This window comes from Rissa tridactyla, chromosome 1 (genome assembly GCF_028500815.1).
Source record: "Rissa tridactyla isolate bRisTri1 chromosome 1, bRisTri1.patW.cur.20221130, whole genome shotgun sequence".
NCBI lineage: Eukaryota > Metazoa > Chordata > Aves > Charadriiformes > Laridae > Rissa > Rissa tridactyla.
The window spans coordinates 211,777,454-211,803,253 of NC_071466.1; the positions used below are offsets into that span (position 1 = coordinate 211,777,454).

General features: G+C 43.2%; 1 protein-coding gene and 1 long non-coding RNA gene across 5 annotated transcripts; one reads left to right on the top strand and one right to left on the bottom strand.

Annotated features, from left to right (window-relative positions):
- OPTN (optineurin) lies at window positions 1–18,938 on the bottom strand. 4 transcript variants are annotated; one of them, XM_054216178.1, is made up of 14 exons: window positions 18,777–18,938; window positions 17,738–17,917; window positions 15,712–15,914; window positions 12,955–13,113; window positions 11,473–11,549; window positions 9,225–9,356; window positions 8,004–8,088; window positions 5,835–5,950; window positions 5,025–5,174; window positions 3,889–3,982; window positions 3,058–3,216; window positions 2,230–2,360; window positions 1,189–1,268; window positions 1–956 (listed from the first exon to the last, which is right to left on the bottom strand). In XM_054216178.1, exons 2-14 carry the CDS (start codon window positions 17,901–17,903, stop codon window positions 835–837), a joined length of 1,674 nt encoding a protein of 557 aa, XP_054072153.1. In that variant the 5' UTR covers window positions 17,904–17,917; window positions 18,777–18,938; the 3' UTR covers window positions 1–834. The 4 variants fall into 4 exon arrangements, with proteins under 4 accessions (XP_054072153.1, XP_054072127.1, XP_054072143.1 ...); XM_054216152.1 differs by having other exon boundaries at window positions 9,225–9,359; XM_054216168.1 differs by having other exon boundaries at window positions 9,225–9,359; window positions 17,738–17,914; window positions 18,777–18,893.
- Window positions 18,935–25,800, top strand: LOC128915598 (uncharacterized). The gene is made up of 4 exons (XR_008468694.1): window positions 18,935–19,079; window positions 20,246–20,358; window positions 21,467–21,538; window positions 23,913–25,800. It is a non-coding gene; the product is annotated as an uncharacterized LOC128915598 (long non-coding RNA).

The following is a 25,800-nucleotide window of genomic DNA, read 5'->3' on the forward strand; positions in this document are numbered from 1 at the left end:
TTTTATACTTACAATAGATTTATTTTGAGATGTGAAAATCCATTATACTCTTCTCTTTAAATTAGGTTACATCCATCTCAGCGCTTTCTAGCACAATACTGTACAGGTTCAAATCAATTCATTATAATAAAGAAGAATCAACACAACACCTTAAAAATCAACAGTTCTATAAAACCAAGTGATTTGGGTACACCAGGAGCTACATATATCAGACCTCAATGATCTATTTTAAACCTTACCCACATCTGGCTAAAGCAAGAAGTTACATAAGCCATCAAAAATTTAACATCAGATTAGTATGGTCACAAGGGCAGCAATAAAACTGCCATCTGGAGAAAGAGCAGGGTTCATTTCAAATGCTCGATGAATACAGCACTACTGCATTTTGTTGAAAGCTCTCAAACAGCTTTTTTAATGCGTTAGTTTCCTGATCTATAGTATAGGAGAGATGAAGTATTTACAGGCTCACAGTACTTTAATTGATCAGCATGTATCTCATCTCTGTTCTGACTTCAGTGATTGAGCCCTGTTTTGCAGGCTAGCCATAAGAGCACATCAGGGGAATGTTCCTTAAAGATTTTATAGCAGCAGACACACTGGGAGTTCTTTAACGCATCCATGTTGCTTAACCTATAAAAATTACTTTCCTAAAGCAGATTAAAATAAGATTAGTGAGTACAGGGCAGGGTAGGAGTTTTACCCTTTTCCCATTGAATTAACGAGAAAAACCCTGAAAACCTCCTTCACTGGATGTGGAAGTTGAGCATTACTCGAGCAGGAAGAAGGAAAAAAAAAAAGTGATATTCCAGAAGATGAAGAATTGGAGGGCATCACTCAATTAATGCAGTCCATAACATGAATCTGCAGTGTGTCCAAATCAGGTAGAATTTCTTCACATTTGGGACATGAATACATTGAGATATTCTGCTGCTCTCGCCAGTCTTGACCACCAGTTCCTGCAAGCAGAGAAGATAACTGATTACCTGTTATTTTATTTGGTTTTTTCTACTCTTTTTGTGGAGCAGTTGAAAGAAAATTGGTGGCTTGGTCCTAAGGGCCAGAGAATCATACTCTCTGCAGCTACCCAGTTGCCAGAATAACCACAGGGGAGCCGGGGAGCTGCTTGCAGCCAAGCAAAGCTGTTTTAAACTGCACACAGCAGGGCCTGGCCCCATGAGCTTACAGTACCTCTTTGGACAAGGCGAGGTGAGCGTTCCTGATCTGGTGCCCTGGCTCCGTGGCGATTCTGCATCTCCGCCAAAGAGTTTCTGAGAATAAAAAAAAGAAAAAAAAAAAAAAAAGTCAAGGGCTCCAAAAAAAGACTGAACAAAAGGTTATCTCCCCTTTGTCTCCAGAAAATGTACAAGGTTTCAAAATAAATCAAAGGATTTGTAAGTAAATCATGTCAACTGGTCATGCATTTAGTTCACAACTGCTGCTCAGAAACAGGACCTAGAAACGCTGCTGCTTTGTGAGATTGTGCCAGAGTCCTGCTGAAATCGGGGTCACAAAACTGACACCAGCAGGATTTCGGCAGCTACACACCTAGGGATCTGGGGCACACTCCTCTGGAAAACTCCAAGGGCTTTCAGCTATTCAGGGCAAACTGCAAATTTGATTAAAGCAGAAAAGCAAGTTATACCAGAACAAGGGTTCGGTGCACAGTTAACGTGACACGTAACTTGATTCTAATTCTGGGCACTCTTCTTGTACTCATGGCTTCCACGAGATGAGTGGAGGACACATGGTTAACGTTTCTTTTTTCTTTTTTACAGCTAGGAGTGTTAAAATGATGCAATTCCACAGTATCACAGTACTTGAAACTATGCGTAATCACTTACCACTACCACCTGGAGAAGCAGCAGATATCCCTGGCACACATGCAGCAAACTTAGCTGCAGATTCACCACTAAAATTGAGGCCAGAACCCAAAGAAACTCAAATGAATCAGCAGGGAAAATTTATCAAGTATGAATCATCCAAAGTGAAAGCCTGTTAAGGCACCCAAGTAAGAACTAAGACGCCTTACAGAGATTCTACTGCAAAATTAAAATGAGAAGTCAGCCAACCAATTTTTTTTCCTCTTTTAAAATTCAAATTAGCTAATAAATAAATGTCTACAGAGCTGTTTGCCTTTCTACTGAGGTGCTAGCAAGACAATGTTGGTCAACTCCAGCACACAGGGTAACAAAACAGTCCAAAGGCAGCTCAACCAAAGTCTGTTCTCACCGGCCAAGATCTTCAAGGTTTTGCTGCTCTTTTAGCAGATATGCCAGCTGGACAGCCAACTGCTCCTTCTCCTCATGGATCTTCTCTCTTGCTGCCCGCTCAGCATGGAAGTCAGAACAATAGACCTCCATCTGATGAAAGAAATGAAATCATGCTGAGAATTTGTAACTTGGCCTGAGCCATAGTCATATATCAAAATAGCAAGTCTCTATCATAGCCTGCATCTACTCAAAACACTCCTACAGCACCTAGCACCTATACACTGCAAAGTGAAGATCTGCACTACTTACAGGGTGAAGACGACTCAGTAGTTTCTAGATTCTGTGTAAGATACTTAAAGTATCTTATCTGGGACAGTGCTATTGCCCTCTGCTGTATAGGAGCAGAAACGAGGCATAGACAAGTCACTTGACCCATGACACAGACAAATCTGTGTCACAGACAGTGGAACCAGGCCAAGATGCCAGTTCTGTGCCGTAGATGGGAGGCATACCCTTTTTAGTCACTGTTTACGCACACTGGTTTGAGTAAAGTCATCCCTAAAACATATGCAGTGATTCTTCAGACAGTGGTTTCAAACACACAAACACATCTATTCCCAGCTTTTGTTTGTTGTGCCAGACTCCAGCATACACAGTTCGTCCTACAGAACCATAGGATATGGTGGTAAAGGCTCTGCAGGGATCTGCAAGGCAGGCCGCGTAAGAGAATTATGCTTTGGAATTGAGGAAATGTATTCAGTATTCCAGAGTGAGCTATTAAACACCTCCTTCTGGTTTCTGAATATTGGGTGGGGGAACTAGCCAATTTTGTAAGAAGAACTGATACCTGAGCACGGAGCACAGTCATGGTTTCCAGGTCCTCCTCTTGCTTAGCAATAATCTGCTTCATTTCATCTATCTGGAGCTGCTTTGCAGCAAGGGCTTGTTCTGCCAACTCCACCTTTGCATTCAGTTGTTCCACCACAACTTTATCCACTCTGTCCAGCTGAAAGAAAGAACTATCGTTACAAGAGGAACTCAGAATATGACCCTGCTTGAAGTGAAAATTCGCTTCTTACTCCTCCTGCCCTTGGAAAAGCTTCCAATTTTGGTCATCAAAGGAACTTGGACTAAGACAGCAGTGGTGATTGATATTTTAATTTAAAGATTAGTTTTTGAGCTTTCAAATACACTGTATCAAGTTAAAAGAGAACTCCCCAGTGGACTCTACAAGGGATGTTCTCCCACTTTCCAAAATTATACAGAAGAATCTGGCACTTCCGTGGAGCCTCAGTTATGAGCAGGCCCTGACTGTGGCAGGCACTTTATTTAAGATTACGAAAATGTTTAGAGGTCTGCCTTCCCATATTTACAAATTATGCTGCAGGAACACCAATATGCCTTTGCATATCACTGATCTCTAAGGACTGGACTCCACGCTGCACTGCAGACTAGACCACACCTAAAAAACACTATGGAAGTACTGATGTGTGGATAATGTTTTCTATAATTGACAGCACAGGATCTACGTTTACCAGAGCAACGCTGCTGTGTTGCATGCTATATTATGTGGAAGGGATCACAATTGTTTCCTGCCCAAATTTGTTTCTAAATACATTCTCCCATCCCTTCCCACTCCCCCCTAATTAACTATGAATTCTTCTTGTTTAAAATTTACCTCTTTGAGTTTCATTTCATCGATTGTTTTCGTTGCCTCAGTGAGTTCAGAAAGGAGTTTGCTATACGCATCCTGCAGGCTACTACATCTTGCCCTGTTTATGACAAAAAAAGAGATGAAAGTTTGAAACACTTAGAAATTCTTTGAAATCTAAATAATCTGTTAGAATTTAGAAAGAAGCCACTACCAGCTCCTTGCAAATGAATCTGCACTTCCAATGAGAAAAAATCATGCTCCATTTCTCAACTTCTCTCTTCCAGTGAGTTGTGTGCTGCTCCATCCATGGACTGAGTCCAAACAAATATCTTTACTGATTGTCTGCATTTCAGATTGAAGAATCCATCACCCAATATTTTTATATCAAGCTCACAAATTCTGTTCAAAATTTAACACCTCTCTTAAGAAGACATCCAAGTCTTGAGACTTCAAGTGAAAGAGAATTCACCAGGAGAAGAACCAGGCACAGACTTCAAGATAATGAGCAGCTTCTGAAGCAACTGAAGACAGGTCCTTCAGGCGGTTCAGCCTCTCTGTACAGTTTGGATGGACATTTTCACACTCCTTACCTGGGCTGCACATGGAAGGCCGCAAGGAGCCAGAGCAAACAGTGAGTCTCTCTACTTCAGCTTCACTGCATACTTACCTCTCCTAGTGACAAACGTATTGTAGCGACCGTAGAACTCTTCATTAATGTCACTTTCCCATCTTTGTCACCATCTGCCTTGTGCCTACTCTCCAAGCTGTGGACACATTTACCCCTGCTAGTCAGTGGGACAGCTGTTGTCACTTTTCTGTTTCCTGTGCTTGTTTATTATACCTGATCCTATTCTATCGTTGACTTTGTGACAAAAGGAAGATAAAAGTCAGAGCTTACAGCTCAGATTTTCCTAAGTGAGGTGTTCACTAGATGAAAGGGTACAGTTTGGGCCTAATGTGGAGACTCCAGATTCAAAGTGACATAGATATAGAGGTGAACGCAGGTGTCTAGTTCAGACTCTACAAACATAACATGATTTCAAAGGGTGCAGAACACAAAACTCATATTTCAGATTAAATTCCTCTTTGACCAGGTTCCCTTGGACTTCCCTTCCTCACAGACAATACCTTTCTGGAATATAAAACCAAGTCATACTCACTTTTCTTCATGTGTCTTGGCTTGTTCCAGCTTGACCTCTGCCTGCATGCTCTCCACCTGAAGTTCCAGCTTCTTGATGGTGTATATTAGCTGCTGCTTCTCCTCCAATTCTGACGCAGCCGCCAAGCTTTTTCTTTCCAGTACTTGGCATCTGACAGAACAAAGAAAAAAGGTTGCTCTCTCCTGTTCACCTTTTCCTGATGGATTTGGCACCCTATGCATAATACAAAAATAATCTTTGTGTGGTTCACTTTAGCTTATTTTGATGAGAGCAAGGAAAAACAAAAGTGAACCTATACACAACCATCAGAAAGCAAAGCTACTGAAACCAACACTTTCTTACTATTATGAATCTCAAAGAACTGGAATTTGACACAAAACTAAGTGAGGGTCTTGTAACCACTTTTATAACCTATACAGCTGGTCTTCAAAGTACAGACAGTTCATGTGAAAAGGGTCAGAACGCAGTCCCTTGGCTTCTTCCCCTAAGACGAGAACAGGGATTGATTATGTGAAGCAGCAAACAGGAAAGATTTGCCTTTACATCCGAAAGGGTTAAAACCCAAATCTTAAAATTCAAGGCACTGGGGTTCTATTTGTAGAACTAGGTTGGCAGCTCACATTTTCTGACAATGACTGTATTTTTGTACTTTCATCTCCACTTAAAAAGAAGGACCAATCTTTTACAGCATTTCCCTGAAACAGATATTTAAGTTGGTATTTGTAGACCTGGTGAGTTTCCCAAGGTGGGAGTTGCTACACGAATATATACTGGATGTCACAGCAGAACTTTTATTCTTCCGAAACTTACTTTTCTTGAAGCTTCTTCTGAATCAATTCTGCTTCTTTTAACTTCTCATGGGCTTCCTGAAGCTCTTTAAACAGAGCACAAACTTGCAAATTCAGGGTTTCTACTTCACTGCCAACCTTTTAGGAAAAAACAAAAAGAAAATGACATATGGACAATTCAAGATCGGAAAGTCACAGGCTAGCTAACAGATCTAACCAGGAAGTATCATTCTTTCTCTAGATAAAACAGTGTAATTCAGTATGCACCGTTACACTCTATACTCAGTAATAAGGCCTCGTTCCACAAGGCTTCACAATTACCAATTATTCCTAAATATGGCAGAACCCCATTTTGACTTAACACTTTCATAGAATCCAGGCGACTCAACGACAACACTATTTCTGACTTCCCAGCATTGGCTAGAAGACACCTCACGCAGATCTGCATTTTCTTCCTCAGAGTTCACAATTTTAAACACTCATGAGCAAAGCAGGCAGCCTTAGTGATTACCACCATTCCCCTAAGCAGCAGTTACAGTCTGTCAAAGAAACATAAATAAACAAATGATCCATCCCTAGGTAGGCTTCCACTGGCAAAAGTCTGACTTCTAATAAAACTGCACTGGGAATTCTTGTTCCATCATAATTCAAGATGTTTTACCTAGTTGGAACACAATCTATATCCATGCTTCTGGAAAGCAAATCTGGCAGCCTCACTGAAAGAAAAGGCTAACCCGACTCAAAAAATCCCACCACACCGTACAGACTGTCTCTCCCCAACACCCATTTCTTAGCCTGCCCAGGAAAGGAGCAACACCTAAATCACAACCTCCTAGATCTCTGCTTCTGGGAAGCTTGCAAGCAGTCTCCCAGGGAAGGCAGAGCAGTAACTGCAGTGGTGGTGCTTTAAGATGACAATTGTCCTGAGACAATCAGGAGACCTGGCTGAGATTAGCGTCCAGCTGTGGTTTGGCAGAGGATGTGCTCTATCCTCTTCCTCTTCTCCCCCAGCCACTCCTCACTCTCCAAACAGAGACAAAGCAGCATTCCTTCTCTCCCAGGATGTCTTCAAATGCAGAGCCCTCAAATGGTCCACAGTGCACCCTCACATTGTTTCATTAAAGATCTGCATTGTACAACAGGAGGAGATAACATGAGCTCCTCTGACAAGAGCCCTCTAGAGAAACCCGACAGCGTATAAATGGAAATAACAAGTGCCATCACAATGATCTCCCTATGCTTACCTCAATATCAGTACTTAGATGAGAAGCATCTTGCTCAAGCTGTAACTCAGGCAAAGTTGAGATAAAATACTGGAAAGAATTAACTGAGACAACATCTGCTTTCCTTAGAAAGGACATCTCTTGGCCTGACCACAGACTAGTCTTGTTTAATTAAGCCAGCCCTGCCCCAAAATACTTGTCCTGGCCTTCAGAAGGGTACAGGTCTCCTGTAGATCCCACAGCAGACTTGTTAGCCCCATGCAGCACCTCAGATAACTCACGCTACCTCATAGACAGACATGCTTAGTTGCCTCTATTATGCAGCTGCACTGAACCTGAATGGATCTCCACTGCTACAGGAGCTTACATGCTTACCTCACATAGACGCACCCATAAATTTAGGTGTCTGTATCTGAAGCTGAATCCCAACCCCAGCATCCATTCAAACCCTCAACTGAAAACAACAGGACTGAATTTGCCTGGGACTGTGTCTCAATCCAAGATAGTTATGTCCCACCATTGTAATACACCTCATCAAAAACATGAAAAAACCCGAACCAGGTGCCATATGTGCTCCACATTTAAAATCTGTTTTACAGTATGCTGTCATTGGATTCTGATCCAAAAGCTGACCTAGCCAGCAGTAAGGAAACTCACCCAGACTTTCTGGAGCTAGAAATGACTACATCTCTCTCTTGAGTGGACGTGGACGGAGCAATGAGATACACTTGCAGTTATGCCATGCTTCCCTAATTCTTGGCCACCAATCTCATCCCTTTTTGGTGGCTAGTGTAATTTGGCACTACCTCTAACGTGGACTGGAGAGTTCAAAGTTCACTTCCATACCCTGTGCAGGATATTTGCCCCTTGCTCCCTGAGTGTGAGTGGAAATCTAGGCCCTCAGGTTGTTGGCCTCAACAAGTAAGCTGCATGTTGTTAAATCTCAGCTCAGGAGGACAGGTACTTACAGCCTCTGAACCTTCCTCTTCTTCCTGTTCAGTTTGTGTCCCACTCTCCAGACAGTTGCTGTTTTCCTTCTCCAGCTTTGACAGCCTGGAAAACAGGAGGAGACAATAATGATGGATTTGGCCTATATTTAGAGTGGGATTGTGACTACTCAAGGATTTCATGCAAGTGATGTACTCTCTTTCTAACATCATAGCCTCACATGAGAGGCAGAATTGAAAGCACAGACATGCAGGAGAGCCTGCACAGTCATGGGGGTTCCTGAAGAACACAGGACACCCAGCATGTATATTTAATTAAGACGGGTGTATAAGTCTGCAGGTGTGGGGAAGGACAGTGACATTAATTCCACAGCGATTGATCTTTGGTACAGTCCAAAACTGCTAATCCTTTGGAAATGGGTCAGTCTGTTAACTGAATCCAGTAATTAATATTGCCTCTATTTTTTTTTGGTATTTTCAGAGGCTGAGGTTTCTAAGAATCATTTGGCTATGGCTCATTACCTCTTCTAGGAAGACCACGTAGAAACAATTACCGTGACACCAACCCTCTCATAACAAATAATGTCCAGGAAGTCCTAATCTGTATCGGTGAAGTGGGGATTTGGAACAGCTACTGCTTAAGCAATTTTCCATGCCTGAACAGTCACACCAATTTATACCAATATAACTGAGATGAGATGCAGGTCTCAGTGAAAAAAACTCTCTCTTAGATAAGTTTGGAATTAAACTTATTTTAGACATTTCTAAGGAGCTTTTGCAAGCTCACACATTGCTAAATGTAGCCTGCCAATATCACGAAGAGGACTGTGATCCCTGTTTTATACATAGTAATTTGCTTAAGGCCCCACACACAGGTGATTCATGCAAAAGCATGTAACTGTGGAGGAGTGAGTGGAGAGAACATCCTCAACTAATCATCATACCATCCTGACATAACCTGGGGAAAGTTTGAACCCAAGAGGAAAGGGGTAGTTTGTCTTGATCTGTGATCCTACAGGAAATAATAATAAAACATGGAAACTCTTTTGCCCACGGAAGAGAACCCATGGTTTATCCCTTTAAGGACTACCACAAAAATAAGTTATTGCTACTGAGTGCTTGGGAAATTCCCCGTCCAGGTCACACTGATATTTCAGCTTGTCTCTGATCAGTCACAGCCTTGGTAACCGTAGCAGCCCGAAAGAGAACAGCTCCAAATGTTACAGTGCACCTACTTCATACCTCTCTTTGTGATCCTGCAGCTCCTTCTCCAGTTTTTCCCTCTTCTGAGTTTCATTTCTAAGGCAGCAGAGCAGCTGGCTCACAGTTAGCTCCTCAGACTCCAAATTCTTCGAGTCATCTACAGCTTTGCTCCTGCTTCAAACCAAACCAGATATAAATGACAACAGCTAGATTGTACTAGAGCACTCCCTTATTCCTAATTCTGGGACCAGTCTGAGAGGCCACCGTTTCACACAGTGCTGAAAACCAACTTTCTGGGCAAAGGGCTCATTCCCAAGAACCAAGACCTGCCCACAAGCCACTAGCCAAAGTCGCCGTCCATGCAAATGCAGTCCTTGCTTTGCGCTGTGCTGAGACAGTCCCCCTCAAGCTGCAGGAACAATTTCGTACTTAAGCAAGGAAAACAACAGCAGTCAAGACAATACAAAACCCAGTGCATTTATTCAAACCTACTTTGCAGCCCTTTCTACAAAGTGCTGCTGTCTGTTCCCAAAATAACATTTTTTTCCAATGACACATGCAACATTTCTTATCTCTGTCTCATTCCTTTCCAGGAAAAGAAGGCATGTTCCACTAAAAATGGTCACCATAAATTGCTTGCTTTTTCAGAAAGAAAGTCTCTTCAATATTTCCACCTCCCTTGTATTCTATAGCTCTTTTCAAAAATGCATTATGCTACTGTAGAAGTGAACCAAAGCAAATAAAAAACTACCCAAAAAATAAGGTAAGTTAATTTCCTCATGATAAAATACTGTATTCCATTCTCTCCATTTTTATATCCATCTAGACACAAAGTCAAAATCCCCTATGTGGTAAAATAGGCAGATTATATACACTGTATGTTTCAGAAGCTCAGCTGTAAAACAGCATGTGTTTAAAACTTTGCTGTTGTAGTTCAGAACAGAAAGTAAAGCATAGTTGTCTCTGTGCTTCCGAGAGCTAAAAATCTTTGGTTAGCAAAATTCAATACCCCAAAGACAGTGTTCAGCCAGGATATTTTAAGTAAATAACTTTTACCAGGGGATTTTTAGTGCACTGTTCTACTCTTACAGAAATAAACGCGTCCTGAGCGGATCACATTTCTCTGAACCTGTTAACAGCACCAGTCTAAAGTTTCAATGCTGGACAAAGACACGTGGTGACACAGAAAATATTTCAAGAGGTACATATCCCCCCTGTTCTTGTAGGTACTGTTCAGTTACTCATCAAAAGGTAAGCAAGTCCACAGAGAATGTCTTCTTGTCATCAGAGAGTTCTCACACACCACCGCTAATGACAAGCTTAATGCTTGCAGCCCAGTCTGTGGTCAGAGACTCTCTCAGTTTCATCCATAACTGTAACTTTTTTTTCCCCCCTCCAACTTCTTAACCACATACTGAGAGACTACGTGATTACATAAAATGCTGTTCGCCCTTGCAGTGATGCAGGGAGTGACAACCTGTACCTGGAGCACAGCTTTCTGGCCTGCTATGCCCTTAGCATTTTCTATATCCTTTCCTTCCAAAAGGAAAACTGACAAAGTAAATAAGAGAGTTTAGCCACAACCATCTAGCTGCTAAATTGGACAGTATCCAAAACGGAAAGTTTAATAGTATCAGCTGTCTATGTCCATGAAGAGTAAAGGTTCAGCTAGGGGCAAGAAAGTCCCTTGTGCCCTGGAGCTGATGTAAAGATCAAATTTTGAGAAGTAACCTAAACAGAATTCTGGTATCTTAAGCCTAGTAACCTGAAAAATAAGGACTACGTTACTGCATGTGTGTCTGCTCCACTGTGATATACTTTATACCAACCACACACAAACAGAACAGGCAGGTTCAGATCGGAAAGACTACAAGACCTCTGATTCTCACCAACATCACTATAATTGGGTAGAGGAAGGATACTCTATTAGATGGTTTCCAATGACTAGAAGGGAGGGAGTCCCTGCAGCATCTATCTTTATCTTTTCTGTTTGGCCTCCCTTAAAAGCCTGAAAAGTTGGCAAGTCAGCAGGTACATAAATGCCTGGCCAACTGGCCAGAATATGCACTCCCTCTTGTCAGCTACTGAAAATCAGACAGAAAAATGCCAGAGAGCTGAGCGTCTTTATGACATGGTAAAAAAGTAGAGCTACTGCAATGGTGGGATGCAAGGCCACAGAAAAACAGGATTTTCTAGTGCATTCCTCATAGAAAAATGTTCCCTCACATTGAAAACAAAACACATTGCAGAAGTCTGAATCACACACATCACACAAGAACCTACATACATGTAGACAGCAACGTTACTGGTCATTTCACCACTAGGCTCTTGATGTTCCTTTGCAGTTCTACTTATTTCTCCTTCCTAGGAAAGAAAAAACACAATTAGCTTGGTATTTGGACTAAGCAGGACACAGTTCTATTTACTTGAGTTAAGGAAGGAAGAAAAACAGGGAAAACTACTATCACAGCAATAAAAATAAATAAAACCACAAAACTCCCACAGACCAGTTTCATATTTGGAAATTCTTAACTTAAATACTTCACATGCCTTTCCCTGTATCTCTTCTGGACTGATAAAGAGGAACAACAATGAGATTTGGCCTTCTCCTTTTATCAGCAACTTCCATGGCCACTCTCCCCTATAAAGATGACTGGGCACAATACAGCAACAGCCAACATCGCTGCAGGTGGCTTTAAATATAAGCCTAAGAACCACTCTCCTGCCTCCCAAAACAACCACTCCTCTTTCCCACTACAAAACTCACTCCTTAATCTTTGTAACCCAAAGGAGAATCTTTGTAGCAAAAAAAAGGAGAATGCATCCTTGAAGGTTTCCTGCAGTCTGAAGTTTTTTCAACAACTCCAAACAAGTTTTAATAAATTCTCTTAATTTCTTGTTGCACTTGTACTTTCCGGAGAGGGATCTGCTATTATGGGTATATTGGAGACCCACATTTTCACATTTCAAATTTTGCCTGAAAATTTTTCAGATACAAAACCAGTAGAAAAAGTAGATTTTTATGTCTTTGGGGAACACTCTACAGCTTTGCAATTAGTTTTGTTTGCCTGCATCTCTACATATCTGTCAGTAGAAAGTGAGCCCCATTCTCAAAAGAAAATACCTCCTTCTATGCATAAGTGTTGCCCTTAATAAAACAGGAATTCCCCCAAGAATTCCAAACAAGGTAAGACTCTTAACATTTTGCGTTAGTCCAAAGTCATCTGCTGGACCACGTTGGTTTTACCAGAGAATATTTTTAGTGCAATGAAGGCTACCTATGAAATTAATTTACTTTGAGCATGAAAGTGGAAGGACAAAAATAAATTCCAAGTCCTTTACCACTACATCTTGTAACACACAAGCACTCCACGTCAGGTAATCTAAGAGACTATACAATCATTTATGTTGGAAAACACCTTTAAGAACATCGAGTCCAACCATGCAGCTCTCCTCCCAAATCCACTGTGCCTGCATCTTGTGTCACTGCTGTTGCTGTCAGTTTGCTGTTCCCTCCCAAAGAGGCACAAAGATTTTTCATTGACATGGGAATAGATTCACCCTTTCCACTAAAGGAAGACAGGATGCTAAATACCTCGCTGTAGAATGTCACAAGTAAGCATTGTCACCATAATTACGCTCAGACCTGTCTTCCTCATCATTTAGCCTGGTACAAGAAGAAAATTAAGTTTGCAAAAAAAGGAGGACTGAGCTGGAACCAAAGTTTCTGGCCACAGGTCACCGTGTTCTTTTTATTCCCCTCACTTACACTCATCCCGATCTCCACAAAGGAATCCTCTGCTGAAGAGATGTTCAGCTTGACCTGCAGTTCTGAAATGATGGCTAGCAGATCTGCCTTCTCAGCCTGGAGCCGCTGCACCTGGGATTTCAGTTGCCTCACTTCCTTCTCAGGAGCCATACCTCCCTCCTGGGATAAACAAACCCTGCATTAGCCAACCAAAAGGAAACACCAGCCAAGGAGCACAGAGCCTGAACATAACAATGGTGTCCCGCATCCCTTCTTCTCTGGTTAGGTTTGCCTGGAAAAACCCAGTGTACAGATCCCTAAACTATGCTTTGGTCCCCTAGACAGCAAGAAGTCTAAACTGTGAAACCAAGTGAATCAAATGATGAGCATCATGCTTCTGGTTCTCTGAATGTATAGATAATTAGGATGTAAATTCCGCCTGAATCTGTGTCTCTCACTACCATGTAGGGTCTCAGCCAACCTACAGAATTATCATCCAGAATTATTGTTTTTCCCCCATATCCTTATTCCTCTTGTCCCAAATCTACCTAAGATTCTAGGGAGAAAAGGCCAGTGGGCAGAGAGCTTTTGCACGCACACTACTTTCAGCCTTTCCCCACCATACAACTTCTCTGTATCCCATCTCCATGTATAAATCTCTCCCTGTATCCCTGACCTTCACACAAAGTCCTGTATCCCTTCCACAAAGCCCCTGTCCCTCAGAGACTCTACCCAAACTTAAACTCTCCTTCCAGTCATGACTGTCTCCTTTACCTTCTGCCTCTTCTCTTTCCCCAGGATCCTCAAAACCCCCTCTTAAGCCTCTACATAACCAGGAAGCCTCATTGTTTTCTCGCCTTTAAATGCATCTCCCCATTATGAAACTTTCCCTGTGAGTTTGTTTCTTCCTTATTTTGTAATCCGAGTCTTCTGCCTCCTGGAAATGCCTTTATTACACCACATACCACCAATGTAAATTCTGGACAATTCCTGGAGTCTGGATTACATTCTAATCTACCATTCATGCCAAATCTCCAAACTCTTGCTTTGCTGACAATGTCTCCCATCCCTCAGTACCACCCCACCCACCTGACTTGCTGCTGTCTTTGATTTTGTGCTTACGCTGTAAGAGGATGCAATTAGAGCCAGATCCAGTGAAGAAGAGAGAGCTTTACAGCAACCTGTGCTAACAGAGGTATAGTTTTGAGAGAAACCCTCCCATGAGTGCTGGTTTATCACTAAGGAAGGCAACACAATAAATCTGTGATTTACTTTGAGTGAACCACAGATGCCACTTAACGGTGGCAACAGACCATAGCTTATCTCAGTTAATAGTAAAACACAGAGGTGTGACAAATTAGACTAATTTTAGATTAGTCTTTCTGTTAGAGGCAATTTTTTCACACTCTTTCTAAACAATAAAAAAAGAAAAAAGAACTAAAGTAGAAATAAAGCATTCAAGAGAGAACATAATTTTGGCTTAAACAACACTATCAGCCTGAAAATCAGAAATTAAAATGTTGCTGTTTAAATTACATTACCATTGGCTGAAAAAATTGCAAAGAAACATGGAAGAAGCAGGGCTTACTCTATGAAGCTCTTGAAATAAGATAATTAAAAAAGATTTTTTTTTTACTTTTTATTTTTCTGGATGTTGGATTACTTAAGCAGGTTGGATCACTCTGTCAATAACCTACTTTAAGTATTCAAAGTACAAGAAGTTCTAAAACAGGTAGAAGCAGAATAAATCCTCTACTTCCCCTGAGTTTCCTTGAGAATCCTGAAATGCAACTTTTACCCTGTAAAGTAAAGATTGTGTAAGTAGTACTTACACAATCACACTATTTATATGTGACTTTCTTTCCCCTTGTAACTTCTGAACTCATTGGCCAATTTTGATTTACATGCTGAAAAATTTCTTACAGGGTTCCATAAAATAGTCCATCAGGAGAGGAAAGGAGAGTCTACTAGTGTCTCCATTGAGAAAAAGGCTAACATACTCATACTTCATCAGGTAACAGAGAATCCACATGGGTCCTGGAGGTACGAGATACACAGATGCATCAGTTTGGCTCTGCATGAAACTTCTCGTTAAACACCCCTTCACGTGACCATGTGGGACACAAAGCAGGTTTTGTTTTAAGAGGCTTTTTCCATAGGTGCTTTCAGTACTACCCGCAAAATGTTGCCTGGCTATTAAGCAATCACCTGCAACGTTAGAAATGACGTGTTATGGAGGGACAGAGGAAGAAAGCTCAGTCAGACTCAAATGGGGCTGCAGAAGTACAGATCTGATCTGACCTCAGCAAAAAAGCTTTCATGAGAGGGCAATGATACAATAAAAATAGATGGCAGGTAATTTTTTTTTTTGCTTACATGTCAACTTCTCCCTAGAAACACAAATACAAAAGCAATTAAACAATCATGAGACAGATAATATAACAAGCAAAAGGAAGAATAAAGTCAAGAAATACCCAACAGTAAACAAAATAAAGAATGAAAAGTTAGCAATAAATGTTAATTTCTAATGTCAAGAATGTTAATTATTAGTGTTAATTAGATGTTAATTAAAATGTAAATTATCTCAGGTGTGGCACAATTACTACACTCTGAGAAGACTCACTTTATAAAATAAGTCAGGCCAAGACCTCTTGTTAAAGCATAAGGATAAAAATGGAGATGTTAACAAATCTCCAAACCTCCCAGTGGGCTGAAGGGACATGAATACTCCAGGCTTTCAATTTAAAATCATGTCAATCCAACCAATTCCTTATTTACCGTTTCAGCTCCTTCTTCTCTTTCCTTTAAGCTCTGAAGTTGTTGCTGTAGCTGTTCATTTTCAATGCACTTGGCTAGCAAGCACTGCTTAGCCTCCTTAAACTTTAGCTCGTAGAATTCTCGCTCTTCTTTCTGCTTCTCTCGCCAGATGGAAAGTTCCTCGTATCGGTCCTTCATAGCTTGGTTATGCACCTTCATGGCTTCTAAACGATAGCCAGAGACAAGACATTGATTCGCATTAATACTCTGTCAATGAAACAGCAGATTTCCACTACATTGAGCTCAGGATTCTTCAGTATCAAATGGGGTAGCAATAATTAGCTACGAAATGTGAACCTCCTCCTTGTGTACTTTAAATACCAAACCAAAACTAAACTTATTATAGTCTGTTAGCGCTATAATAAATCGCATTAAATCCACTGCTGAAGTCACATGCCCACACTCTCTCACTTCTTGACTTATTCCTAAACAAAGAAGGAAAAGCAAGAAGTATTGTTCACAAGAGGTACCTTGCTGCATGTGTTATTTACATGATCAACCCAAATGAAACTACTGCATTGAGATTCTGAAACTACTGAGATTTGGTAGGGAAAACAGACATCCTAGACCGGTAAATTACTGCATGAAACGGATGCTATGAAATCGAAAGTCTCAAATACGCCCAACAATGCTCTACTTGAACATTTGGTTAAGATTTGATCAAAAGCATTGAAAAAATACACCCGACAACTTACAGCAAAGTCAATCCTCCCTGGCTGGGAAGCCATGCACATGTAACAAAGTCAGCATGTAACAACATCAGTCTCACTATTGCAAAATGCTTACAAGATTTTTAGAAATAGTCAACGAAAGTATTTCAGACTCGCTTTTTTTAAAGCGACAAACTCAAAGCCAGTTGCTTGAAAATCTTTTGCACATTGTATTTTCCAGTAACTTCCATTATGTCCTGATGTCATACTATAAACCGCCAACAAATCCTTCAGGTTATGTAAATAAATGTAGCTCTGGGGAATGATTCTGCAAGGTATGAGTTACAGCAGCTGTAAATATGGTCCCAAAACATTATCTTGTATAATAAAGGACCTTTTAGCAAAATACCAGAGGCTCTTCTAGAAACAACTTTCCTACTAGATACCCATCAGACTCAAGGCAGAGAACTTGGACCAGATCCAAAAATGACTCAGGCAGAATTTAAACACTAGTGTAAAATCACAGCACACAAGATACGCGACTCTCTGCTCTGCTGCCATATAAACAGTGAGGTACCTCTGTCTTCTACACAGAAAATTCCAAATTCTTTGGGCTTTTGCTTTACCAATTTTCAAAAAAATACATATCCGACACCTAAACTCCTGGGATCCAGAAGCAAAGCTCTCTCACCTGAAAGGCTCAACTCATCAGGCATTTTCAGGGAAACGTCTTGGTTTCTCCCAGATAGACCCTGCCATGGCCACCGCTTCCTTTTGAAGTACAGAAGGTACTGCCACATCTAAATGTTCATAGTTGTTACCACACACAGGATAGGACTACCTGCTCCGTTTCCCCTCTCTCTGCCCAAGAGGATGCAGCTCCTTTCAGACAGCATCCTAACCCGAGCTGTTCTGTGTGCTGCAGAACCCACCCCTCTTGATGCAGCTATAGTATAATGGTAGTTTATCTGTAATGGAGCTGCCCAACTATCCTAAAATACAAAACAAAAAAGCTTTTAGAGGTTGATAAGCAAAGAGCATATCATAGTACAAGATTTTTCACCTCGTCTCCTAAAATATACAATGCTATATTGCTTATACATGTAACTCTGAAGCAAGTAAGTCACCCATAAATTGGGCTGTTCTCCCCCTAATCTTCCATACTGGTTCAATTTGATGTGCTCTGTCAAACTGGCCTTGCCACTTGCAGAGTCATTTATACAGCAATTGCTACCCGAGTATAAAATGTTAGCCAGCAAGGGCAAACGAGCACTGAGTTCATACTCATAGGACAAAAAAATCCCACAGAAGACTCCACGGTTCATGTGCGCATTCACCTTTTAACTCATTGTTCTCAGTGATCAGTTCTTTCATCTGTTGTACCATCTCTTCTGGGGTGTAGGTACTAAGGGCAGGAGCAGCCATGCTGTCTGTTCCGTTTTCCATTTTACTCCTGGCACGCTCTCCATTTTCAGCAGGACGGCTCTTCAACTTGCTGGACATCTCTGAAGCATCTACTACAAGGTTTGCAAAGAGAAAACTCTCCATTTCTTGACCAGTGAATGTTTATAAAGAAAACATAAATGTACCTTCATTTTATTCAGACAAGCAAGCCGCATGTCTTGTCACAACACGCAGGCACCTCCTAATCCCTCTGACCCCGCTACACCAGAGTATCCCTGAGTCCCCATATTCCATTAACCCCTCACGGGACTCCATGAATAAAGCAACCGATACACGAGACGTCTCCTCCTCGGGAGCCCCCTCCTCTGGGGATGAAACACCCAGAACCCCTGTCTCACCTGCTCTCCCCTTCTCCCTCACCAGACGCGGGGGGTCGCGGCCTGGCAGTATTTTGGGAACTCGGCAGCAGCTCCCGTCCCTGAAGAGAGCGGGCTCCCACACCCGCCCGGCCCTGACAGGGCCCGGGCCGCCGCCCCCGACAGGGCCCGGGCCGCCGCCCCCTTCCACCGCCCCGCTCGGCCCCCGCGCGCGCCGACGCCCCGTTTCACGCCGAGAATCTCTTTCTGCTGATTTTTAACTTTCATTTTCGCTTTCTTGTCCCTATTTTTGCCTCCTCCATCGCACACCCGACACCCCGCCGCACTACCGTGGGGGGGGGGGGGGAAGGAAGGCTGATGCGCCCGCACCCGCCTCTGCCCGGTCACGGCCACTCCGTCCCGCCGCACCCCCACCACCACCGCCGGGTCGGGAGGCGGCCTCCGGGAGCCGCAAACCGGTGTTTCCCCAGCTTGCCCTTCCCCGGCCCGGCCCGGCCTCCCCGCAGGCCCACACCGGATCCGCTGAGTCATCGGGCGAGCCCACCCACGGCGACGGCGAGGGAAACCGACCACCGTCCCCCCGCGCCGGGCTTACCTCAGGGGCGGCCACCCGCCCCGCTCACCCTCCTCACGGCGCGCCCATGGCGGCGGCGGCCCGGCTCAGCTGACTGTCCTTCCCCGCCTCCTCCTCCTCCTCCTCCGCGGGGATTTCCCGAGCTCCGCGCTGCCCGCCCACCGCCGGCTCGGCGGCAGGGCTGGCTGCAGGCCGCCCTCCGCTGCCAGGCCTCCCGTCCCACCTTCCCTCACAGACCGTCCCCCGCCACGGTCCCCGCCGGGCTGGTAGGCCCTGGGCTCCTCAGGGCGAGAACCGAAGGAAAATTCCCCGAGGAGAAACGAGGTCCTGTGGGGAACCCACCACTCCTCGGGGCGGGGGGGAATCGTGGGTGTCCACAGGAGAAGAAATGAAGACTAGGGGATATGGTGGAGCAGAGAGCTGTGTCAGGAGGGGTGATTGGGAAGGGCTTCTTGGTGCACGACGCCTAAACGCCGGGATCAGGCAGAGGGTGCGAGATGAACAAAAAGGAGTGCTTTTTGCTCAAGGCGTAATCATAGAATGGTTTGGGTTGGAAGGGACCTTAAAGATCATCTAGTTGCAACCCCCCTGCCCTGGGCAGGGACACCCCCCACTAGACCAGGCTGCTCAAAGCCCCATCCAGCCTGGCCTTGAACACCTCCAGGGATGGGGCAGCCACAGCTTCTCTGGGCAACCTGGGCCAGTGCCCCACCACCCTCAGAGTAAAGATTTTCTTCCTGATATCTAAACTAAATCTCCCTCTTTCAGTTTAAAACCATTCCCCCTCATCTTATCACTACACTTCCTGATCAAGAGTCCCTCCCCATCTCTCCTGGAGTCCCTTCAGGTACTGGAAGGGGCTCTAAGGTCTCCCTGGAGCCTTCTCTTCTCCAGGCTGAACAACCCTAACTCTCACAGCGGAGGTGCTCCAGCCCTCTGAGCATCTTTGTGGCCTGCCCTGGACCCGCTCCAACAGGTCCATGTCCTTCCTGTACTGAGGGCCCTAGAACTGGAAGCAGCACTGCAGGTGGGGTCTCACCAGTGCGGAGAAGAGGGGCAGAATCCCCTCCCTCCCCCTGCTGGCCACACTGCCCTGGATGCAGTTGGCTGCGGTAATGATGTTTTAGCGATATGGGGATGTAGGCCATTAATGGCTGTCAAACATCGTGGCTGGATGCAGTGCCTGTTCCGGGAAGTCTTTACAAGCCTGATTCCTGGGAATGGAGTTAGCTGGTGCAGTTTATGCCGCACAGTCCCAGTGCTTAGTGACTGTCCTTAGCAGGATACTGGGCTGGAAGGACCCCACAGGGCTTGTTCTTAGGTAATAGGGCCAGCTATGATATTTCTGTTCCTTTATTTTCAATGGAAAAAAAGTCATTTTAGCTAAAATGTCAGCTTTCTATGTAGAAAATACCAATCTTTCATTAAATAACTGCATGGCTTGAAAATAAGCTCTTTTGATTTGAAAATGCTGCTTTGATATCTCCTAGGAGCTATGAATTGTCTGCTGTTTAATGAAGTCGTGCCTTTCTGCGGATGGCCTCCCCAGCTGCCCTCCAACTGCTGCAGCCAGGGACTCCCCAGCACGAGGGGAAGAAGAGAGGTATACGGTGGATGGTGGACACTGGCAGGGAGTGATCCTTTTACAGCTGAGGAACTTCAGCATTCAAACTGAGGGTGCAGGTTACAAATCTCGCTAGAAATAAAACCAGAAAACATTTGGAACCACCTGTGTAGTAAAGATAGCAGGTCTGATAGCAGGTTTATGCATGCTGAGCCCATAATCAATGTATTTTCTGCTTACACTGCTAACAAGTGGAATCCGGCTCCTTGCAGGTACGCTGAGGCCTTCTCTGCTTGCAGGAGTGAGATCTCTGAATTACCGTCGTCTCCTATCACTGCATCCATAGCTGGTACATTAGATGGGAATGTATGGGAGTTAGAGGGGCCATAAAGGTAGCTTCTGTGACAATGAGGAGCAAAAATACTAGCAGCTCATCACAGCTCTTTTATTTGAGCTCTGGCCTAAGTTCTTGCAAACTGCAGGACCTAACTGCGTGTGCAGCAAAAGCGAAGGAAGAGCAACAAAGATCAACAGTTTTACTTGTCAGTGCAATTTAAAGAAGTGTTTCCTATTTTATTACACTTCTGATAGCTGTTTGTTCCCACAGTAATCCCAGATCTGGTTTTAGTACCCAGAATTCATTTTTGGGAACAGATTTTATTTAGACAGCAACTATCCAAGTTTTGGGGGAGCAATTTAGCATTTTGATGTGTGCTTCACTGCCAATAAGATCTATGTATCTCACAGTTCTTCAAAGAGATCAAAATGCAAGAACAGTCCTTGCTTGCAGTTGTAAAATGGAGGGGGTTTGCTTGGGAATCAGAAGTGATATATCTGATTCTAATTGCAGTGAAACATTTTGCTTTTTAAGAGTGAAAGAAAAATGAAAGTCCTTGTAGATAGGGGAGGGAGAAAAATAACCAAGGAGGCCTTGTGAAAAATGAAAAAAATGAGACAATTCAAGTTTTTTACATAAAAGGAAAAATTGCTTCTATATAAGGAAAATTGTTTGCACAAAACTCTTGTTACACATCAGGATTGTGGGAATACAATGGAGAAAACAGTTGTTTGGGCCCACCTATTTTATTCAGATGATTTTTTTCACCACAGTCTCTCATGTGATGAATTTGTTTTGTCTGTTCTGCAGGTGATGGGTAACACACAGGAGCGGAGCATCTTGACTCCATGAAGGAAAGAAACTTTTGCACTAACTCTGCCAGTGAGTGGTCTGAGCTGCTGGGCTGAGTTATGAGTAGCTCGTCTATCTATGAGGTATTGTACAGACGGTAAATATTTTGAGGCAAGACTTACAAAAGCATCTCTCTCCCCAAGCCACTGCATAACATTTGCTTGCAAAAATAGACATCGGTCAGCTCTGGGTCTGATGGCTCAGATTCAGTCAAGTTACTTAAGAAGTTCCCTTGCAGCAGCTGAGCCATGGAAACAGACTTTGTGTACACTCTTACTCCCCAGCAAATGTGAGATAATGCAGCTTAGCTTAGTCTGAAATGAGGGAGGGTTGTTCTGAATTATCTTCACATCATCCTGGGCTAACAGCTTGGATACTGTTTTGCAGTTGTCCAGGAACTGAACCCTGAGAATCTAACAAAGCTGGGACTTGAACTTCAGAAAGCTTTGATACAAAGAGCGTGTCTCTATGTATATATCTATGTATATACACATAGGGCTTAAGTTTTATCTGTCTGTCTGTCTTATATTATGTGGAACTCATGCTGCCTTTGACTCTTATGTTGGCTCTGCTCTTCCTGTCTTTCTAGTTTCAGTGTTGCCTTTTTACTTCTGGCTGTTGCTGTGGTAGCTGCTGGAAACTCCTGATTTTGGCCAGGATCCCACAGATACTGTACAGACGTAGCTGAAAGACTGATTTCTCTCTCAGGACACTATGAATATACACTACACCAGTCTGGATTTCTTCCTCTGAACAGCTCAGGTTCCTAAAGAGGCTTTGCTTTGTGCTGTCCACAGAGGTATCTACTGGTCTGTGGAAGGACTACTACCCTTGATTAATACCTGGGCTTCTTGCCAACGTAAATGCTGGATTGTTTGCTGTGACTTTAGATCTGCTGATTAAGCTTAATTTCCAATTGACAGATAATTTGAAAACACCATAAAGATACATTCTTTGCAGGCTTTGAGCAGATTAAGTCGGGGAGAGGGGATGTTATGAAGCGCATCCAACTTCTGCAGTCAGCAGTGCTGTGTGATGAATGTCACCATAACCTAGAGAGAAGTAAGATAATGAAATGCATTCATTTCTTCCAACAATTAAATGCTACCATGGCCTGGAGAGGGCTGAGAGCCAGCTGGGAAAATTTACATTAAACAGTGTCAGGCCTTAGATTATCATCTACAGTAGAACAACTGCAAAGAGCGTGAAAGTCAGATGTATGAGCTGAATGTTTATCTGCCATTAGCAGATGGTATGGTATGTTCAGTCTGGGGTCATCATGGATTTTTGGTTATCAGTCCACTATTGAACCTATTGCTACTGATACTGTTATTATCTTCAAAGGGAGAATCATCAAATGATTCCAGGGAATCATCAAATGATTTCCAGGAAGCCAAGAGATGACAGAAAGAAAATAGTAGAAAAAAAGTGTCCCAAAATCATGTTTTCAGTCTGATAACCCTGTTGCGTGCAGGATGTGGAAGATATGTGAAGCACAGGTAGTGCCAAAGAATGTATCTAACTAATTGGTTTTGGCCCATTCTGCACACTTTGATGCAGTGTGTCACGTACCACTTTCCCTCCCACATACAGCTGAATGGATAACTTTTTTTACAACTGCAATTATATAGCATCCCTATGCAATGACATAGAAGAGTTAAAATAGCACCTCTAGTGCAGCTTTTAGATAATCTAATTTGGAGGTTGCTGGTATGTAAAGAAATTAAAATGTAACCCTTTTCAGCTTTTTTTCTTCCTCAAATGAGTTGCACTTTGATTGTGCCGAGTTGCTGGAATTGCTCGCCAGCAGCTCTCCTTTCTTTCTTGAAACAAACTCATTCCGTCACCAGTCAAAAATATTATTTGTAATTTTTTTTTCTAATAAATTTAGTGATTGGAGTCAAACTGGCAAAAATGTCCCCACTTATTTTCAGCCTAGCAAGAGCAGCAGCCATGAAAAGTACTCCATACTATTTCCTCCAGGTACACGGCCCTGCATTAGGAGCCCTGATGACTCCTAATGTAATTTTCTGCTTGTCAGTAAGATGCTTTAGACTTTTTGCTGACAAGAAGAGCAAAATGTTAACCACAAGTCTGGTGGTTTTGTGATTCTGTCTCTGGCAGTTCGAAAGAGATAAACTGACTTGTGACAGTGGAATAACTGCCATTGACAATACTATAGGATCCTTGTTTGGGCTGTCTTCTCCTTTCTTCACCACTCAACAGATACTGGTGTCCACTCAGAGAACAGCACATTTCACTCAACAGCTACCATGCCAGCAGGAGCTGCTCTTTCTGTCCTTACACCCTTGATGATAAAGGGGAAGGAAAAAATAAAACGGATAAATGTGAAGAAAAGCTAAAAGCCAAACTGACAACTGTCCTTGTTTTCTCTTTCCAATAGATGGCACCAATTCTCTTTCCAGATCATCGTGGGTTGAATAAGTCAGGAACTCCAGAATACTACAAGTGTCTAAAAACACAGGCATCTTTGCCCTTTTATTTTGCTCTTTCTGAGTGTGAAATTTGTACCAAGAAGGCAGCAGACTGAGAAAATGTCAGAAGCCCTTGGAATGTGGCACTGCTGCCAAGTACAGCCATGCCAGGAAAACACAGGCAGATCAACGAACAAACGTGACCCAGGGCTAGGAGGTGGGGGAGGGTGGCTTACTTTTTGCTAAGGATGGTCAAAAGTAAAAGTGGGACTATTTTAGGGAATTATCGTGAAGGAATTGGAGAGCCATGGAGAGAGGAGAATGAAACATGAGGTTCTGGGTCAGATGGAGAAGTCTTGGACAGCCAAGGAGCAACGACAGTGCACCTTGTGAAGGGAGAGCAGTGGTCTGTCCAGTACGGCATGCTCCCCTTGGAAGAAGTGACTCCTCAATGTTTCCATGTAGGGGAGATCTGCAGTGCTTCTATAAAGCTGCAAGAGGAAATTGAGCCAGAACGGGGCAGAGGAAGCTTCTATTCTGAAAGCACTGTGGAAAAAATCTCCTGCAGATAATACTTTTTTCTTTATCCTGAAATGAATCCGTGTTCGTCATTAAAAGAGAACTGTGTCTGCAGCTCTGTACTGCCATATGGGCCATGGGGAGAGATGAGCCAGGCTCCCATCATGTGTTCTAACATAAAGGAAACATTGCTTCCTGGCTGCAGAGATGGTCAAAACCATAATATTTGGATGGAAGCATAACATTATTTTAAAAGGCATAACTCCCAACTAACGTCTGGAGGCAAATGGATCCTTCACTCATTTCACCGCTTAAATCCTTTTGAAAATCCCCTTCTAATAATTTGAGTCATACATGCCCCTTATTTTGTTTTTACCTCAAATGTCTTGCTATGATTTTTGATTGAAGGGCTTTTTGACTCCACAAGCTGCTTTCCTGCTAAGTGTGGGAACTATCACTGCTGGTGGGTTGTGTAAGTGCACTCATCCCTGTTTCTCTTTTTACACAATCTGGAGGAGGGAAATACCGCTGTCGTAGTGAATTGGGCTGCACTGGCATTTTCGATAGGATGCAAAGACCATGTCAGGTATTACAAACCACTGAGAGAACAATCACAGCATCATAATGGACATTGTGACGGTACGGAGTTTCCCAGAGAGACCCCAGATCGCACCCGTGGTAGGAGCTCGCTGGGGTTTTTCCCGGGGCATCTTCCAGCTGTGGGAGCCACGTACTCAACAGTATTCCAGAGGGCTGTGTACCAGCATGGAACCATATTCTCCTCCTGCTCTTGAGATATTGTGGCTGCTACTGAGTGGAAATTAGATTTGCAAGACTATCTCACAAATTGCCGTACTTTTCTGATCACTAAGGGGACCTTCTGATGTTACAGCCTTGGCTTATCACTATGATGACTGTGGGAACACCCCAGTATACCTGGGAATGCACCTCCCGCAAGGAGGCTTGGAGTAAAAAGTTTGTATAGCGTTTAAGCCTAAGATATTTAAGTATAAGACAGCACTGCCTTTGAAAGAAGTGCAGGTGGAGACATGTGACAGCCAGATCAGAGTGAACCACACCAGAGGTTTTAACTAAACTGGATCAGTTTAGCTCACCACATGCTCACGCAACTTTGGTGGAAGACTGTGACGAAGTGGTAATTAACCTGTTGGAGCAGGTCCAGAGGAGGGCCACAAAAATTGTCGGAGGGCTGTAATGCCTCTCCTACAAAGAAAGAGTGAGAGAGTTGGGATTGTTCAGCCTGGAGAAGAGAAGGCTCCGGGGAGAACTTATTGTGGCCTTTCATTTCTTAAAGAGGGCTTATAAGAAAGATGGAAA